The sequence below is a fragment of the Corapipo altera genome, unplaced genomic scaffold (genome assembly GCF_003945725.1).
Source record: "Corapipo altera isolate COAL_440 unplaced genomic scaffold, ASM394572v1 23, whole genome shotgun sequence".
Lineage (NCBI taxonomy): Eukaryota > Metazoa > Chordata > Aves > Passeriformes > Pipridae > Corapipo > Corapipo altera.
Window position 1 is genome coordinate 21,261,924 of NW_020884878.1, and position 20,959 is coordinate 21,282,882.

Consider the following 20,959-nt stretch of genomic DNA (forward strand, 5'->3'; position numbering starts at 1 on the left):
TGTCCATTTTCTGAAGGGGCTAACTAGCAAAAAACCTCTCATGAATATGCACCACACCAAAAAAGTGTAAGGGGCCACCCACCCTGGGGTGTTAGGGCAGATGCAGTGGGGGATTTTGAAGACAGCACACATCTAGATATTACCTTTCCTCTTATCCCAGGTCCTTTCTTGCTGCTGTGGTTTGTTTGCCTTACCACTTGAATTGCAGAGCTCCTTGTTAGGAATCATAGGAGCAGACAGGACTGGGACTTGTTTGCTCCATGTTGATAATGGTCTTGCAGCTTAGAATGGGAATAATGCTTTACTTGTGCTGAATACCCCACTTGTCCTTGAACTTTGGACATGTTTATACAGAAAGGCGCCTTTCATGATTACCACTGCCTTTTCAAGCAGCTACACCAACACAGGGCTCCTCCAGCAGCAATTGCAACAAGCAACGGCAGTCTTGGGTAGGGGCAACAGCTCCTGTAGGCAGTTGTGTGGGGTATTAACTGTGTGAGTGCTCTCATTGCTACTTGTCTTTTAATAAATCTGCAAAGATAAAGTGTGTATAAATGTCTTCTGGGTGAATTAAATCCCTTTTCAGGGATTTCACATGAAATAGTACAGTCTAAGTTCTGTCTGCCAGCTGCTCTTCTTTTTCACAGTAATCTCCTGGTCCTGTAGTTTTATTTTGCAGCTCTGTAAATAACTCATATGTGCATCCTCCTGTGGTTGTATTTCCTTGTTTTTCATTGTGCAAACAGCACAGTGGGGTGGCTGCAGGAACAGAATCACTGCTCAGTGACATAACTGCAAATTGATTTACCAAGCAGAGTGAGTATAGTGGGTCGACTTCAGTTTCTAATCGGCGGCTACGGTGTGCACACTTGGCAAATGAGGTCCTGGCTGGTGACCTGGACCTGCTCCCTGGTGGTTGCAATGCACGCTCTGCTTAGTTAAGGTGCCTGATGATTGTGTACATCGCTTTCCAGCTGGCTTTCAACTCGTGCCTTCTAGAGTGACAGTATAAACTGCCAAGAGCCTTCCTAATCATGTAGTCCCAAACTGCTCTCTGGGAATTTCTTATTAATCTTAGGCAAATTAGCAGTCAGGGTAGGGGTGTCTCACACCCTCTGGTTTCTGGCTCCAAGTGCCTTAGGGAAGTGAAAAATTAGCAACAGTCACAGTAAACAGTTGATCCTTTAAATCTTCTTTCTTTTTTCTATTCATACGGATCAATGCCATCACAGTTGGCCGATCTTAAGGTCGCATTTATCCGAGCCATGTTTTCGGATGGGCTTTACCCTCTGACAACGAAACAGAAGGCCTGTGCAGAGCATTTTTAACGTGCCTCCCGTGGGCCCTGCCGAGCTCCGGCTTCGGGTCTGCAGCGATTCCCAGATCAAATTTGAACAGGAGGTGTGACTCGGGCTGGCAGGTTACCAGGTTCAGAGCCAGTCGCGCAATGTAATAAGATTGGGCCCGATGTGGGCGTTCCTCGGGGAAGGCCGAGGTACCGGTGTGCCAGGGGTGCCTCAGACGTTCCGCCGGGTGTGGGATCACCGGTACCGCCCCGTGCGGGTCCCACAGGCCGCGGCCTCTCCGTGTCGGCGGGCGCGGGGCGGGGCCGGGGGAGGGCTGTCCCGGCTGCACCGCCCCGGCTGCGCTCGGCCTGGGCCCGGCGCGGTGCCGCTGGCGGCGGGGAGCGCCATGGCGCTGGTGTCGGCGCTGAAGCAGATGTCGTGGCTGTACTACCAGTACCTGCTGGTCACCGCGCTCTACATGCTGGAGCCCTGGGAACGCACCGTTTTCAGTATCCTTCTGGCGGAGAGTGTGTGTGTGCGCGGCGCTGGGGGCTGCCCACGGCCCCCGTTCTGCCCGGCGGCGGCTCTGGGGCTGCCCCGAGGCGGCCCGGCGGGTGTGGCGGGTCCGCCGGGCCGGCGGGCGCGGTGCCGGGGGAGCGCCTCGGCCGTGGCCGTGCTGAGGGCGCTGCCCCGCCGGGGCTTGCTGGGCGTGGAGGAGAGTCGGGTCGGGTCGGGCCGGGTCGGGCCGGGTCGGGCCGGGAGGGGAGCGGCGCGGGGCCGGGCTGGGCCGGGGGCAGCCGGCCTGAGGCGCCGAGCGCGGCCGGAGCACGCAGTGGGCAGAGGAGCGGCAGCCTCCGCTCGGAACCGAGCCTTGTCCCCTCCTCGCAGGCAGGGGCTCGGCTCCTCTCCCTCCCAAACTAATATGTTGCCCGATCTGGGAATAATCCTCATTCAGCTGTTTCGCATCCCGTGTCCGGGCGTCTGGCGACCTAGTTCGTTTCTCCTGCAGCACAAGTTCATATCTCTAGAGTTACGGCAGTTCCGGCTTTTGTACTGAAATCCCGAGCATTTTTGTTAAGGTGTCTTTAGTGTTTTCTGTTGTATTTTTGCCTAGAGGAAAGTAAATGTGCACGCTGCAAAACCTTGCAAGCCTAGGTTTTCATGGTGCTTTGTCTTGTGGCTTTTCTTATATAGGTATTTAATCCTCGAACTGTTAAGTTTGTCTCTTTTGGAGTGGAAGAACTTGATAGATGCTCATGTAAAGGCATCTGTATCAAGACTATTTACAGGTTTTCTTCTTTACCTGGTCCTTTCTTAGCAGTAGTATATTTTCTCAAGTACTGTTATGGCGTTGCAAGTATTTCTCTCTGAAGTGTGGCTGTTTTGATCTTGACTTAAAACGATATCTGGAATGACCCTGAGCCATCTCCAGTTAACACTGAGAGGCAAAGAGAAATGAATGAAAACATTAACAAAGAGAAGGGTGTAAGTAGTGGTGAGAAGGTGCTTTTACTGACATACTGCTCAGTTCTGTAAAGAAACTCACTTTTGCTATGTAAGAGTGGTTGCCCAAGTTATAGTGGTGTGATCAGACATTTATTTTTTTCCTGTGTCAAGTCCGTAGAAATGGAGATTATAAAAACTTACTACTTTTATAGTAGACTTACCATGCACAATTCTTTAGCTAGGGGTTCTTACCTTCAAAATGTATTCCTTGCTAACTAACCTTTCTCCTTTTACGCCATGTATCTTTCACTGAGGAAACTAAATTTCTGTTTTCACTGCAATTATATTAGTCATGAGTATTTTTTTCCTTTTTAACTTAAGTGAAAGTGTATGCATATTTACTTTCATAAAATGCTCATATTGTAATTGCCACATAACTGACAAATGTAGTGAGTGGCACAAGTATCGCTTGTGATCTCAGATCAGCAAAATTTTTTTTTGTCCTCAGACCGGACTCTTTGGCCGTGGGTGGGCCACGTCTGCCGGGTGGTGTATGGCTGCAGCACAGACACAGCGGCCTTGGGAGCTAACGGTGTGTGTCACACTGCTGCCTGTGCTCCAGCATCGGAGGAGAGCGCTGATACGGAAATGTGGATTTATGTGTTGACCTTCATTTTAGTATCTCTTACTGTCTTCTGGGACTATAAATACACTAAGCAGCTAGTATGCTCTAATAAGCACAGCTAATACCTCTGCTCTGCCATAGGGAAGTCAGTCATAGAGCATTTGTTACACTTGTGTGTGGTGACTTGATTTCACGAAGAGGCAGAGCACGCACAGCTCCTCTGGTTTCACCTGTGGAAACTGAGTACTGCTGTCTGGGGTTATCACACTTGTTAATCTGCAGTGCTTTTTATAGTGCTTTGGTCTAAGTTTACTGAATCTCTGCAGGTAGTTGGATGAAATCAACAGATTTTTATTAATTTCCATTATTTTTGAATTTCTGAAACCTTAAGCTTTCAGTGGTGTAATCTTTCAGTAATCTGATGTCTTTAGATAAAGCTTCAAGAACCCTAGAGCTTGACAAAAGTCCAGTTGTACATATAAGCTATTGTCTCGCTTCTGTTAGGCGTTCAGCTAATAAAGTGGTCATCTTAAGATTTTTTAGATAATAGCTTCATGTAAAGTTTGTTTTGCAGTGTGATCTGCTATAGTAAAGTACTACTGATGGAGAAACGGACCAAATATTGTAGTGACTTAGAGCCCTAGAGGACACTGGAAGCTAGAAATGGATGTGAGGTTTCCTGACTATTATGCTAACAGTACAACTTTCACACCAGATGTGTTTTGTGCATCATAAATTGCATTTCTTAGGTCATTCTATTCCAGGAAGTTGAGATCAGCATCTAATGCTGTCTGCTTAAAAATGAGGTCATCCACAAATAAGAATAGTAGTATTCAGTACAGCTATCATATTATTGTGGTTTTGTTTTGTTTTGGATTTTTGTGATGGCTGACTTTTTTGTGCTTGGCTGGATGGGGCTGGCTTCTACAGACTTGCTCAACACCTGGGAAGATGCATGTAAAAACCCGTGTCTTCTAAGTGCCCGTTTTCTGTTCTCCATCACTCTTCCTGTGCTCTGGCCTGTCCTCTTGTGTCTGTGACAAGGCAGTGGATAACTTGCAAGGCATCCTTTGCAATTCAGGTAATTGCTTCTACCGGTATTCTGGTTTTGGGTGTTCAGTAGGTTCTTTCTATAGCTGTAATTTCTGAATGCAGTTGACCTTGTCTGATTGAAAAACATAACATTATAAGATAGTAACCGGTAAAGTTTTAATGCTATAGTTTGTGATGTCTCATGCACTTCCTATTTCAAATGCTTTTTTCCTCAACTGTAATTCAGATTCCATGCTGGTTTCCATTGTTGGAATGGCACTCTACACAGGCTATGTGTTCATGCCTCAGCACATCATGGCAATATTGCACTACTTTGAAATTGTGCAGTGATGAAGAACCTATCTTCAAGAAGTAACTGGGCTTTGAAATGTGTTCTACAAAGAAGAATGAACCTCTTAGTTTTAACAAGATTTCTACCAATGTCCAAAAGACACACTTATGTCTCTGAAGACTAGGAAATGAGATATGTAGAGCAGGGACATGAGATGTGAGATGTCCCCTATGTTGTGTTCATTCCTTTTAATTTTACAAGATATGCTAGTTTTGTCTACTTTAACATTGTGATTGTACTTTGATATCAGTATTTTCTTAACTTTGTGACAGTTTCAATATTGCACTGTGAATGCTTTTCTTAATTGTAATTTTGAGTAAATCTTAATTGCCTTCTATTTTTAATCTGAAAGTCATCTTATTAAATGGGGCTTAAAGCTTTTGCTATTGTATGGTATGTATTTGCTTGGAGATTTCTATTAATGCATTTTGTAAGAAAATACATCTAGATTCATATTAGAGACATGGATATATTCGTCTAACGCTATTTACAGAAGTTAGTTTGTATGACTGAACTCAGGTGTACTGTTTGCTGTCTAAACTTTGTTCAACAGTATATTTGTGCATATCACCTAAATTTGGAATTGGCCATTATTTCAATCTTCTGTAGTCTACCTTTTGGAGGAGGTTGGGGGAGATGAGGCACTGAAGCGGAGTGAAGACTGCATTTGTTATGTTTCAAGTAGTGTTGTTCTCAGCTTTATCTAGTGGGGGAAAATGGACTTTACTGGCATAGGCCCATATAAGGCTTTGGGTTAGCATTTTAAGTCAACCCTGTTTTTCTAGCTACCAATTAAATTGTAATTTTACAGGATACTTTATTATGTTCCAATGATTATGGTTTCTGCTAATTTTCACTCAACAGTGTAACTATGTCTAGGTTTTAAAGGGGTTTTCTATTGCTGCTAGTATTCCAAACATGTTTTCGCTACAAATGACCAAAACACAAGGGTTTCAATGGACTTGAGTTACAACTACAGCAATAAGTAGCTGAATACTTGGCTGAAGTCCTGTCTTTTTTTTAATAGGGATTTTTTTCAGTTTTGTATTCTGAAATGTAAGATGGTGACAACTTTCTTAAGTGGACAATTTTTTGTTGTTGTTGTTTAAAAAATAAAAGTTTAAAAGCAGAGTTTTGATGCAAAACTTTCTTAGAGAAGTTAATATGTTTCTGAATACTGCTTGCTTTTTTCAGAACTTTCCAAAAGGGGAACAGTGATACTTGACCAAAGTACTGTGATTTTAATGGCCCAGTAATAATATGTACTGCTATATCTTTTATGCAACTTCTGTTGAAATCAGAAACTATAGATGTACAGTACCTATAGAAATACTGCCTTTTAGGTTTATTTAATTTTCTCAAAATTTTTCTTACAAGAAAAGAGTGTTTTTCCCCTTTAAACCCCTGTTGTTTTGGAAGCTATAAACAGTGAGCCTTAAACTTCTTAGGTGAACCTGAACTGTCCTAAGTTGGTAGGAGTCTCCCTCTAAATTAGTGCTTTCACTTATTAGTAACTGGCTATCAAAACTTGGGTAGGTTTTTGGGGTGGTGTTTTTTGTTATTGTTTGTGGTGCTTTTTTGTGGTTTTATTTAAGTGTATCCAGAGTTGTGTTTTAAGCATATATGGAGTTAATGATAAGTTAACATACTCTTTTTGAAGTAACATAGCATAAATCTGATCTCTCTGAGGACTGAATTGATACTGTGATATTTCTTTGCAAACTACTACCATGATTGATAGCCCCTTTCTCAGCAGTAGATATATTATTTGTATGAGGGGAAAAAGCCCTTCTGTGTGGTGGCATTAGAAATGTTAAGCATGATTTTTAATTGTTAAAGGTTTTATAAAAAAGCATTGATATACGGACTTTTGTTAGCTGTCTGCTTTTTGTTGAGAATCACTTTCCAATCATTTGCGTTATGTTGGCTTGGGCAATATACTTGAATTCAATTTGCTAATTTGATTACAGTCTTTTTCGGCATTTCTTCTAGTATAAATCAAGAATCTCATAGTCCTGGACTCTTCTTTTTAGATTCTGGATACTTTGTTAAAGATGGAATAATTTAATTAATAAAGTACAAAGTGTTATTAGAGTTTGAATTTCTAGAAGAAAGTTTCTGCAGTGTCTCCTTTTCTTAAGGTTGATGCAGTGAAGAGATGGTTCAAGTGGTGATAATTACGAAGCAGAGTAAGTTTTCTTTTTTTAATGTAAGGGATTTAATTAATCATTACATTTGAATAATAAATGAATCATATGACTAACAAATTGTTTTCCCCAGTCTGCTTTATTGTCATATTAGCTGGGGATCATGTCTTCTGTGATAGAACCATAAGCTTTTTCTGTGCAAGTTGGAGGTCAAAGGCAGTTTAAATACCTTTTGGAGGCAGCTGGTCAATTTTGCTTTTGTTTTTTGATAACAATAAAGCCATTAGTAATTTAGATAAAGTTGGAAAAAAACAGTTGTGAGAAATGAGAAAAAAAAATCACTTGAGAAACCTGCAGGCTTATGTTAGTCTTTTAATAGTAATAGCTCTCGTGGTTTAGACCGAGTAATTAGAAATAAGCATTTAAAAATGCATTAACTGTGTCATAACAGACACAGTTATCATAACTGATAATTCCAGCTACGTGGGCCAGCCCCCCTGCGGCAGGCAGACTCTGTGCCAGGGCACCCCGCCCGCGCAGGGTAACTTGCTGTGCTGGCAGCCCTGGGTCTCCCAGAGCTGGCTCTGCAGAGGCAAATTGGCTGCCTCCAGGGCTGGGTACTGTAGAATTGCTCATTAAAAACCTTTGCAGAAGGAGCTGCCGTAACCAAAACAGGCATAGTATTGCAGGAGGTCAGGGTGGAGCCAGAAACAGATCCAGGACCTGTGGGTATGTATGGCTTGAAATAGTTATATCTTTTAAAATAAATATATGCACAGACACTGTTTTTTTTCTTTTATATGTATATAGATATACATAAACTGTTTATTTCTTATCAAAAATTATTACACAGCAATTAGTTTGGAGACAGAGGCTGTCGGCTTTCTTTTCTCATTTCTTTACTCTGGGAAGGAAAACACCAGAGAATCCTAAAGTGAGACTTTCTTGAGAAAATTCAGCAAGAAATCCATTTGTATATCCATCAGTATTAAAAATAAATAGATGTGAAAAGAGCATAGGAGCTGTAAAGGTGAATCTTGTGTGATAGATGGACATTACGTTACTGCAAATTGGTGCAACTGGTAGGTTGTGAAGTGTTGCCCAGTGCCATTCAGGTGCAGTAATGAAGTGTGCGTTGTAAATACTGAAGAAGAGGTACCTGCTTTTGGCTGACAACAAATAAAGGTTATACTGAGGGGAAGAGACACAACTTGAAGAGATTGGGTACCGTGGGATGAGTGTGCTGTGCACAAAGCTGTGGAGACAGCAGCCATCCTCTAAAATACCAGAGGAGCATACTCTGGAATTGGGACCCCAGTAAAGGTTTTCAGTGCCAGAAGTTCCTTTCACCTGCTTATTTGCCCATGTTTTCTGCAACTGCTGTTGTAGGAAGACAGTTGCTTCCCCTCTTGTTGACATGTTATCCTGATACCAGTGTAGTGCTTTTGTTGGGGTTTTTTTTACAGACAAAAGCAAACCAAAAATTTCATGCATGGTTTCTCTGTTTGATCTGCTAGGCCCTCCCTAAACAGCAGTCATCACTGAGCACAAAAGCTGCTGTCTTTTCTGTCTTTTTTTTGTGTAGTGATGGTTTAAGAAGAAAATCTGGCATCATAGTCCAGACCTGGATCCACCTTCCTCTCCTTGTAATGGGGAGAGATGAAACTCTAGATCTATTCTAGATTTCAGCATGGAATTTTGGCAGAAACCTCTCTGCTTTTCATAAATCAGTAAATCATCACAAGATCCTCAATCCATCCCAACTAACATTGCATGATGGAATAATGATAAGAAGTTATGAATATCCACTCTCTCTGAGAGTTTAACTGGATAAGAGTTCAATAGACCTTGAGGAAACCTGATTCAATTTCTTAAGTAAAGACTGATTTCTTAAGTAAAATAAAAGTTGAACTGTTTCTTCACAATAATTTTGCAATGGCAGCCAGTGTCTTATCTCAAACGCTACAAGTACTTACAGTTAAATAAAATGGAGAATTGCATTATGCAACACCTTATCACTAAATGTTTAACACAATGTTCAGTAGCTGAGAGGTGGCCTTGGCTGAAAGTCAGACTATGCTGCTGCACCTTTTGTGGTGCTCTTGTGGTGTCTCTGAACTATCCGCCACATATGCTTCACAAAATACACCTTATTCATGAGTGGACTTCCCATTGTTTAAAAAAAACCCAAAAAACTGCAAAACCAAACTACCTTTAAGACACTGTCTAGCACTTTATTTTGTTGGTAGTACTGCTTATTTTATTAGTGAAAAAATGATACTATATATGTATAATTTATAAGCTGCATCTGTTTATGGATCAAATAGTTAGACTTTATAATATGAATTTAGAGGCACGCTTTATCTTGGAAAGAGCCCTATTAAGTATTGGAGACTCTTAGTTTACACTTGGAACAGTTCCCTATGTTTTGCTGTTGCAAAGGTTTATGGCCCCAGAAACATGTAACTCCTTGACATTTTGGAGCCTAATAAAGAGATTCTATTTTCCTATGTGGAGAAGACCCTCTGTTAATAGCATTCTTAATTCAGGAGGAATTTTTTTATTCTAATCTAAAATTGCTTCATTATGTGAAATCAAAGGGAAGGTTCATACAGTGAAATAATGACACCAAAGATGAGAGACTGAAAATGAAAATTGTATCTTTGGACAGTGAAAGGATGAACTGAGGGATGAAAATTCTTTTACAAAACCTCTGGTTTTTGTGAAACTTAAACCTATATGAAATATTTTTTCCTGATGTTTTGAAAAATGTAGGAGTTATTTCCCTAAATAGAAAGTGTAGCCTTGTTTTGAAATCTGAAGCTGATACCTGCGCTAAACCCCCAAACTACTAACAGTAAATATTTTATGTAAATATAGCAGTTACCAAGCTAGGAGCTACCTTACATTACAGAACAGTTGGTATAAGGGGTGCTAGTACCTCATGGTTAGACTGTGTGGTTGTAATGTGTGAACCTGTGGATTCACCTGGGTTAGAGATCCTTTGTGTCATAAAGGCACCTGCTAGTACCAGTAGGATGTGACTGATTTATTTATTTAGAGGTTTGTAGTGATAGTGTTTGGTATTAAAGACTAAATAGTCATTCTAAAGTCTTTACTGTTAGATCTTGTGTTTCAGAAACAGAAGTTTTGATTAAATAAATTAATGGGAAAACCGGGAATAATAAATTAATGGGAAAACCTCAACACTTGTCATAAGCTAGATAGATAATTGTGGAGCAGTAATCACTAAATTGGATATAGGATGTGCCATTTCTAGGTACAACCCAAACATTAAAAATCTTGGAATAGACTGTGTATCTATGCAGGAAGCAGCTATCCTCTGTGTTGGTGATCATGGTGATTTTCTGTCACAGCCTATTACTGGCTGAAATGTGCTTTTACAGGTTAACAGGAGACTCTTTCGTTGGTCTTCTGTTGCTCTTTCTTAACCTTGAAGGGTGTGCTCTGTATACGATACCAATCTTGTCACTGCAATAAGTTTCATTAGCCTGGATTTATGTTGTGGGTGTTTTAATGGTGAAAAGGTGACTGATTTTTGTAGGTGTCTCTTTTAGGCTTTACTGCTTGAGGTTTGGAAATGAAGCATATGATTGATAAACTGCTTACTACTATCATCCCACAAAAAAAGAAAAAAAAAAGAATCATACTTTTTCTTTTACATTTTAAAGAAGTTATCCAGATAATGAGATGTTTGAGGAAGAAGCCTGAGATTCAATTTATAGTCATAGCTGGTTGCTTTCTTATTAAAACTGATAGTTCTTGGATATGACTTCCTAAGCCTGAATGTTCCTGTACAAGCTCCTTGACCTATCTCATAGTTGGAAATAACAGGTAATCAACACTTTGCTAATATTCACACAGTTACAAGCATCATGTCTGACATATCTGGTTTTTATTCATGCCCGTGTCTGCAGGTGGAATTCTCTTTGCATATTTTGCATTTTGTGTTCTCTGCAATTTGAGATGGACAGCATATTTCTGGCCTGTGTTTCACAATGACATGACACACTACATAGCCCCCAGAAGAACTTTTTTGGGAAAAATATTGTATTGGCAATGATTGATATTTTTTGTCTTTTCTGTGAAATTTGTTTGTGTCTACTGAGGCAGAAAAGCTGAGTTTTTATGATCATATAAGAATTTAAACCAAAAATCTTCTACCCAAGGTTTATCTTCCTTTCCTGCTTCTGTGATGATCAGTTGTTGTCCTCTCTTCCTTTTGGATTGTTTTTAATTTGAGATGTTCTTGCTTCATATACTGCAAAAAGAAAGAAATTAATGCCTCAGAACATATTTTTTAGTGGTGCTATTTAATACACACTGGTAAGGTTATGAAAGTCTGGAAGATGTTTTTGAATAAAATATTCTTTCTGGCATAACAGGATTGTGCTGTCAGATCATCTGAGGGGCAATCCAAAGGCATGCATGGTCTGAATTTGAGTATCTAGTTACATGTGCTAGACTACTAACAGCTTATTTTGCTTATGTTATGTTAGCACCTCAAAACAAACATTTTTGAGAGAAAGCCTCCTGTGACGCATCCCAGGGCTTGAGAAGTTTATATGCTTGGGTAGTACTTTGACTTTTAATCAGAATAAGCACACAGTTCCCAAACTCAGGATTGAATTAGTGGGTGATTATATGAACTGGAGTATGCCTTAAAAAAATATTTTCAAAAAACCTTCTGTGTTGTTTTACAGTATTTCAGTAAGCTAGACAAAAAGTAGTGCTCAGCTCAGAGGGACTGAGGATAAAATGTGCAGTCTGTTTGTCTTAGGCAAACAGGGACTTCTGAACTGGTGTCTGTTCAAATGGACAGGTGGGCTCCACTGGAAAGGAATCAAGGGGTTATCTGTATCCAGAGAATAGGAGACAACTTCTGCAGATATGAGGCTTTCTGTGTCAGGACACAGCTGCACAGTCTGCCTGCACAATGTGATTCTGCCTAATGCTGAGATCAGAAGTACCCTGCAGAAAGACTTGGGTCACTTCTCTGCATTCCCTTGGATAAAGAGTTATATTAAGCCATTGAAAAGATTGCTAGTGTTTGAACAAGCTGAAATAGAGCACACAGAGACACCACTTCTGATCTCTGCTTTGTGCTGTGCGGTGTGAACCAGACAGTCTCTAGGTATCTGCATGACATCTGGGGTTTCAGTACTGCTTCTGCTCAATGTCTTGTGCATATGTGAGCACAAATGTTCTGTCTTGTGCCTTTTGAAAAATCTTAGGGCTGGTTCAGAGGAGTGGCAAGAGTAGTTCAAGTCTTTTGTTCCTCCTCTGGCTGGTGACTGCAACCTGGGGAATGGATACTACACTGATTGGTAATCTCTAATTTGATTGATGATGGTAGTATTCATTCCTTTTAAAGCCAACATATATGCATCCCATGATATACCAGTGTCATGGATGTCTTCACCTGCTGCAAGAAGCAGTCTTGCTGGAAAACCCCCTTTTGTATGATGTTTCAGCAACACTGGGACTCTCCATAAACTACTGATAAACCCTTGTATTGTGCATTGTACTGGTTTCAACCACTGTATGCTTTCTCAAACAGTGTCAGGCCTAGACAGGACAGTAGACATAAGAGGAAACATGGATAAGAGAAACAGAAATTGATTTATGTCTATTTTATTTCACCTGCTGAGTTACCAGTTGTGTTTTGACAGTTGGAGATTGAAATTACCAAGGATAAAGCACTGAATTACAATAACAAAGACAAGGCATGGAAAGTAACACTGATGATGCTGTGGTGAGGGTTTGCTCAGACCTCTAGCCTGTGAGGGTGAAGAAGGTGATTTTTTTTTTTTTTTTGAAAAGACGTACTTATATAAGCAAGGTGCTTGTTAGTGAACTAGAAGGCGAAAAAAGAAGTGGAAATAAGTAAGGACAGGCTATAAAGGAGATGTGTAAAAGCATCGCTTAGACAATCAGATGACTTTATATGATCAAATGACTTGTTATGTGGATGAGAGCAGTGGCAGATATTCTCATATGTTGACTTTAGAATGGCTCTTGACATGATCTCCCACAGTGTTTGCAGCTGGGCCAGAGGAAGTTTGAGTAAAGTGAGGGGACTGTTTGGTGGTTTTAACTGGCTGGATCACTGTACTCAAATTAGTTGCTCAATGTTAATTTATAAGGTGGCTACAAGTGGAGTGTTCTGTAAGGTAATACTGGGGCTGATGTTCATTATCTTCATAAAAGACCCTGATTATTCAACCAATGTTCCTCTATGGGGGAGGGAGTTAATATGATAGAGCCTGGGCTCAGAATTTGGCTGACAGAAGCCTGTTTGACAAGGAGAAGTGCAGAATTCTCAGCTTTGCTGAGAGAGATCCTGAGAATTAATGGTGTATGCTGAACATGAGCCAACAGTGAGTTCACAATGTAAATATGGCAGCATACATGCGAGGCTACAGTAGGAGAATGTGGCCACCAAGTCAAGAGAAATCATTATCCTCATCCTGCTGCTGAGGCAGCTGCTGCAATAGTGTGTCTGTTTTTGGGCTCCTTGCTTCCAGAAGGATGGAGAGAAACTATCCAGAAGAGGCTGTAAAGATGGTTGGCAGTTAAGAACATGTTTCCTAGGGAGGTTGCAAAACCCCTGTCCTTGAAGGTTTTCAAGACTCCTTTGGACAAAGCTATGACTAACCTGATTGGAACTAGTGCTGGCATTAGTCCTGCTTTTAGTGGGAGGTTGGACTAGGTGATCTCTATATGCACCTTTGAACCAGCTTTTCTGTTGTTCTTTATAGACCAAAGAAGAAGTCAGGCGAAGGAGCAATACAAAAAAAATTTACGTGGATCATAATAGCAACTGAAGCAGTAGGGATTAGGAGAATTACACAGAATCTAAAGTGCTAGAAATGCATAGGGTGACAGAGTGAAAGTAGAGGGAAGGTGCTGAGATGACAGTGGTCCCAATATGATCTTTACAGCAACGTTGCATTTCCCTCAATGCTATTATTAGTCAATAAAACATTTTCGTTAATAAGACTGAAACCAACAGAACAGAAAGCACTATTTTCTGAGCTTGAAATGAGAAAAAGAATCAAGAGAGGCATCTGCTGCAATAATTTGCAAGTATGTTTGCTGTAAAGCTGAACAGCTTGCAAGCTGAGCAGAGTTATTTACCTTCTCATTAGCTCTGTTTTCAGAATAGGTGTCTCATGGACTTGCCCTGTACTTTGTTGTTGTTTTTCGCTTGGAATACATGTCCTGAATGTCTTCTGGGCTTTCACATTGATTCATCCTTATTCACATTTAGGGACTTTTGTGCTTGAGACTTCACATGTCACAGCCTTGAATGACTCTGCTGTTAAAAAATGAAAATATCTCCTCTCCATTTTCTATAATGAAGAGAATGAAAAGAGGAATCTAATTTCCACTAATTCAGTTTGGAACTTGAAAATAGCTTATTTATGGGAGCTGGTTCTTTTCATGAAAGGCCTGAAACCATAAACCAGAGAAGACAACCCTGGTTTTGCAGTCAGTATTTATGGGGTAATTTTTTTTCTTTCTTGGTTATTATAGAACTGCTGTTGATGTTCTTTTGTGAATTCCTGACCGATATGTGGTTAAGAAGAATTGTTAAAAAGGAATGCTGTCTTGTTTCCCAGCACTGGATCTTCAACAATAAGAAAAAAAGTACTTTGTGAAGAACTTTTTCTTGTAGGGGTCAGAACATTTAAAAAATGTCACTTAGGTGCCTTCAGTCAGAGACTAGACCTTTATTTTGTATCTTTTTGCAGTAGTTGAAAAGGGAGGGAACTCCTCTTGTTAAAGCTGATTTTTAGTTTCTTTGGACTATAAGGTCTCTGAGATATTGGCAAAAACAAGGATCCATGTAGCTTGAATTCCTCTTGTCACTATGTATAGTTTAATGGGTATGGGATACCCTTTCTAGCTGAAGTTAATGCCAGCTTTACTTATGTACCTAAAATGCAGTAGTATGGTCACTCACCTGGGGGGAGCCCAGCTTCCAGTCCTTGCTTTCACATCCAGATAAATTTAGGAGAGTATCAGGGGGATGATATCATCCTTCTTAGCATGTGTCCAGGCTAGATATCCCTCGACCACACAGTGTGTTTGGCCTCAAGTACATTAGCTTCCAGCTTTTCTTTGCACCTGATTGAGAATTTTACTCGGAACGAGATAGATTTTTCATTGACAACTCAATAGATAATGTCACCTGATCCCTGCAATTTCCCTGGAAACAACTCTAAATGCAGTGACTTGTTTTGAATGACAGGAATCAAGGAGTTAAAGCTCACCTCTACCATGTGAGTGAAGCTTGTGAAAATAGTCCCTGCTCTCCATTTAATTAGCCTGTTTGTCATACCAGCTTGATGTGCTGGTATAACAAGCCAGGACATCAAGTGGATTACAGTCATCAAACAGCTGCTATGCTTCTAAATGAGCTGTAAATTTAAGGTCTCTGGTCAAACCAACCTCCCAAAGCCATCAGTAAATGACAAGCCCCTAAGAATTACCCTTTAACAAGGATGCTGTCAGTGAGCGGGGAAGTTTCCACTGGTGAAAAGGAAATGGCACATGTCTGTCTCCAAGTGGCTGATCCCCCAGCTGTTCCCAGCTGTGTGCTTTTGCAGAGCTCTGTTCCACTTAGAGATTAATTCTGGGGAGGACTGCTAGTACAGCGAAAAGCAGTGCATGGTTTTGAAGAGAAGGGAGTCTATTTTCATGATCAGCATGGTCATCTGCAGTTTTGGGAGCCTGGTTGTTCTTGTCCTTATGTTGGTGGTCTGATTGTTCTTGTCCTTATGTGTCTTTTTAGGATGCTTTTTATGTGGAACATATGCTTGTAAAAATAAAGGAACAAATCAGATAATCTGTTGTGGGGCGGGGCTGCTACCCTTCTGATTATAAAGATTTTCCTTATTTCTAACCATAATCCTACTTCCATCTAAGCCTATTGCTACCTGTCCTGTCTGCCATGTGCAAAGATGAATGATTGTTCCTTTGCAACAAGTTTCTTTATACTTCAAGGCTGGAGGGACAACACGAGAAATTAACAATCTTCTATAAGTTAAATTGCCTGAAGTCTTTTCTGAAACTGGATGTTTTCCCATCCAAGGCCTTTTCAGTGCCAACTAAAGTAGAAAAATTGTATCCTGAAAGACACATGAAATAATCCTGTTTATACATCCCTTTCTGATGTTTCCCTTTTCATAGTGGCATTATATTGACTTACCTTTTGCTTCGTATCTGTTGCCTTCCCATCCTCTTAAGAGCTGTTATCTTGCCAACCATTTCCTGCTCCAAATTCATTAATTTGGATATTATTATGAAAATGCAATGCTTCGTATTAAGTTCCTGCTTGGTTTGGCTACTTTTTCTTTTACCTGAGTGCTTTTCATTTTGTTTATTTTGAATTCTGTTTGCCATCCAGTATACTTGCAGTTCTCTCTACTTTCTTGTGTGCAGATTTAATAAGGTTGTTTATTCAATTGTCCAAATTATTAGTGAAAGCACTGAATGAGGCTGGAAGTGGTGCATTTATCCATGAAATGTCCATCTCAATTCATCTTTCTTTTTTGAAAGGGAACCATGGATAACTGACCCTTAGTAATAGTGTCTGATTACTTTTTCAGCTATCCTATGGCTATGGTTTGATCTAATCTTTGCTTCTGCAGCTTACTTACATGATTGTCATATTGGGTAACATCAAAAGCCTCTACTGAAATTCAGTTTTGACATTGATTTCTTCTTCCCTGTCCACAAAGCCTGTTGGTCTATTATGGAAGGAATTTAATTGGTTTGGTATGCTTTATTTCCTACCATTCATCTGCTTTAGTACCTTTCGTGGGTTTACAGAATGTATGATTCATTCCTTTGTGGTTTTTTTTTTTTTAATTAACCTAGAAGAGGCAACATCATGCTCAACCAATATGAAAAAGGATGGCTGGGTTATCATAACCTATTCTTCTTATTGGGGCTTTTGGGTTAATAATTCGAGCAATCTCTGAATATGCCTTTATTTAATTATTTTAAAATATTTTTCTTAGAAATACTTAAGTAACACTGCCATATGTAACCTTTTCCTTTTTGTTGTTGATATTAATTGTATTAACCATCTGCATACTGCTGACTTTTTAAGTAAAGACTCCTGCATGATGACATTAAATATTGTGGACTTGTGCCCTTTTTTTATATTTTTCTTCTTTTCTGAATTCCTATTCTGAATTTTCTATTCTTCTAGCTGTTTTTGTCCCTAGGCGCTCCTGCTATTTTTTTATACTCACTTTAGTAGTAAGACCTAGATTGATTTCTGTATACTTCCCTGTTTTTATCTGAGGTAAATAAAGAGCTTTTGTGTAATTTCTTTGAGGAACTGGCACCCTAATTCCTCCCTTTTTTTAAATTTCCTTAACACAGAATAAGAGTTTGTAACAGGCATATTTTTTTGAATTTACCTTGTATTGAAGGTAATTTTCTTAACACCTTTTACTCAGCCTTCCAAAGGATCACAGTCTATCATAACTTGGTTGCTGTCACCTTTGCTTTTCCAGTTGATCCCTCCTTATATTTAGTACCAAATCTAGCAAAACTTCCTCATGTTGCTGTACCTTTCGTGTCAGAAAAAATTTCTGTTATCACCATCCACAGGGCTGTGTCCCGCTGTGCTCCCCTCCCAAAAGCAGCCTGGGGAGGTAGTTCCCTGCCGTTACTGCTTTCTGTGTGACACTGCTGAGTAAGGGGGGGGGCGTGTTTGTGGGACGCCTTGTCCACGTCCCTTTCATCAGTCCTCGCTATGACATCTTCATGTTTTTGTCTTCAGTCACCACTGTTACCACAGGGCAGATTTGACACCTGATGTAGTCCAGACCTCACGGCATTCTCAAAATAAAAGACAACAACTTTTCTTTTTAGCTTACCTGTCTTTCCAGAAGAAACCGCCCATTCACATGCATGGACAAGTACCTCCCCCTAGGTGCCATGCAGTCCACTCCATGCTCCTGTGGAGCCATGTACAGCTCTTGCAGGCAATGTTGGGCCATACCAGATGATGGAAGGAGTACTAGATGGGGAAGAGATGCATATCAGTTATTAAGGAGGGGAGGATATGTGTTGCCAGGCCACTGAATATGTAGCAAGTAGAACATGTGACGTAGTCAAATTACAAAACTTGATCATTTCTGGCGCTCAGCACTGCAGCCACTGAGGTTTCAAATATTGACTAGCACCCTTTTTCCCACCCTGGGATGCTGCTTAAGCATCTTAGCAAACACCTTGTATTAAATTCTGAGGAAAAATAATGCAACTTTAAACATTTTTGCAGATTGCATACAGAGTTAGTAAAGTGTCTGCATTGTTACAGAAAGGGAGATCTTCAGAGGTATGATGCTTCCTGTGCCACTTCATTCTCCTTTCAAAGGGAGATGTAATATGGCAGTCATGAAAGAAAGAATGACAGGAGCCCTGAATTAAGCCAGCATTTTTCAAAATGGAAGTTTGATTGACTACGAAGTATGTTTGAGAAGAGAAAATAAACACACAGCCCATCCTCCCCCCCAAGGAAAGTGCTCCCCTTTTCTTCCCCAAAATGTTGCCCTCCCTGGCAGCTGTAAGAAGTGTGCAACATTAACCTTGAGCTGGTGAGCCAAGGCTGAGATCTCCAGAGGCTGGATGTGTTCTTTGTGGAGCAGGGGAAAACTGGAGGTCCAAAGTAGTGGGAGGAAGATAAGGAGGTGAGAGGTGAGTGCTGGTGAGAAATCCTGAGCTAAACACATTCTCTCTAGGGCTCATCTCGACCTGAGTAAATGAGGCAGTTTAGTGTAACTTAATGCAAACACGTCTATCCAAGGCTACCTGATACAGGTAATGAAGCTGAAAGGAGATGAGGGGCACAGAATGTCGATAGAGCTAGTCTCTAAAGTGTAGAGCAGAGCTTTGCATACTGAGGCTGAAAAAATTGTCAGATTGTCATGAGAACTTCAAAAGCCAACAAATTCCACAGAAACCCTGGGTGGTTTTCTGATGCTTACTGGTGAAAATCCCTCTTTTGGTGATTTGCGGGAAACTGAGTAGGGACAGAGAAACAGTAGTGTAGGATATACAGATCATATCAGCAGACAGGAATTTTGTGGCACTTCTTTTTTGTCAGATTTTGTTCATATTCTTGCTGGGGAAAAGGTGTCCTTGTTTGGACAAAAGCTTGTTTCGAAACTTTGCTGAAGCCAGTAGTGGTATACCCTATCACTTTGGGTGCTTCTAAGAAAGGGTGGAGCCCGTTGCCTCCCCTCTGCTCCTTTGTCTCTCTGCTTGGTGCTCCATTGTAGCAGGTGTTGTGCCTTGGCTGCCGGCTCAGTTGTTCAAGTGGGACTTACTTCCATAAGCTTTATGATACTGTTTCCAATCTCTCAAAGCCATATGAAATTCCACTTTATGCTTACTTAATACCTCATCTGTACTCAACTTGGGCATTTATTGCACTGCCACCTCCATGCTACACCCTTGCTGATGGTGGTACCCCATCACCACCATGCAGTGCAACTCGAATGTGATGAGTGAGACTGCAGTGTGCCCTAGAAAATCAGGGACAAAGTATCCCACTGCTCATCTTCTGCAGTTTGATTTCCACTAGTTTTATCACAGAGCTTGGCAACAGCTGAGGAAGTGGAAGGTAACCAGGGATAACTGAGAAGAAAAATGATCGTATTTTTTAATCCATGTATACCTATAGCAGTGTTAAACACAATCTCTTTTGGCATAATGAAGGCCAAAAATTGGGTATTCTGATCAAATTAGTTTTATATCTTTTTTTCCTTCTGCTGATATTAATTGGTTGCAGGTTGTGTTGAAGTAGAACTTTGAATTCAAAACTTTCCTCCAATAAGCAAAGGCATTTCTAAAGAATGGATTAAATTTTTGATACTTTGTGAGAACATATCTTTCATATGGACTTCTTGGCCTTTTTTTTACTGGCCTATAAAAACCCAAGAATTTCTTAAAAACGGAAGTGCATGTTCCTAATGCCTTATATGTTCAAGATAGAAGCAAAATTTTCAGAATTATACTTGGTGACTGGTTGTTGGTGGTAAGCATCCATATGTGATTTTCCCTGCTTTTTATAGGATGATAGGATGATTCAATCCTGACTTGAAGTATGGGCCATTTTATATGGTACAATATTGAAAAACTGGTGATAACCTGAAAGATGGGATTGCCTGGTATCAAATGTTTACGTTTTCCCGACTTTCTGTTCTATACTGACTTATCACAGAGTCTGTATGTCTCTTTTATTACTATTTTGTACTATGGTAATTAATTTTTGTACTCTGTGAGCATACTATTTCTTTGATATATCCTACCACACACACATTTACTGCCATATTCTGTGTGTCTTAGCTCTCTTCTTATGTACAAGAAACTGAAATAATCCTTTTTCTATAGGACCTTACTTCTTAGCTACTCTCTACCACCTTGCTGTCCCTGGTCAGCCTCAACTCCTGTTTTGTTGTCTGGAACTGGCTTCAGAGGATCTTTGGGGACTCAGAAGCGTGGGGTCGGTGTTTGTGCCAACAGTGCAGCTCTGAGCTGGTGGCCTCAGAGGGAGACCTGTTTGATATTTTCCTGGCACTTGTGAAGGGTGGCAGGTATGCTGCATAATGGGGATGGCAAGTTAGATGTCTTTTTATTATGGATCTAAGTATTGTGGTCAAGCCTGGGCAAGTGGGCGCTAAGGAGAGCCTAGGTAACGATACAACAGCACGGAAGTACATAACATTGGCTGGTAAGGAGGGGTAAGTACCAAGGTGAAGCGTAAATATCCTGGCTTCTGGCCTGTGAGTTCAGGCATATGGTATTTGTACACTGTCTTTAATTGTGCTTTTATCACAACCAGTGAAACCTCAGCAGGAGAATATGGAGCCAAGGAAAGCTCTGTGCTCTGAGGACAGTGGAGCTGAGTGGGGATGGCTAGTGCCCATAAATGCACTCAGCTTTTGAGCAGTTGCAGGAGTGCATTCTCTGTGTTTTCTTCCTGTGATGCACAGAGAGCAGAAGGGTTATGATTATTTTATGA

At 40.6% G+C, this 20,959-nt stretch overlaps 1 protein-coding gene across 1 annotated transcript; it reads left to right on the forward strand.

The window, feature by feature from the left end:
- Nucleotides 1–1,605: 1,605 nt before the first annotated feature.
- On the forward strand, nucleotides 1,606–5,886 carry SPTSSA (serine palmitoyltransferase small subunit A). Its single transcript, XM_027637592.1, has 2 exons — nucleotides 1,606–1,795; nucleotides 4,637–5,886. The coding sequence occupies exons 1-2, from the start codon at nucleotides 1,693–1,695 to the stop codon at nucleotides 4,738–4,740; spliced, it is 207 nt and encodes a 68-aa protein (XP_027493393.1). The 5' UTR covers nucleotides 1,606–1,692; the 3' UTR covers nucleotides 4,741–5,886.
- The last annotated feature ends 15,073 nt before the right edge of the window (nucleotides 5,887–20,959 follow it).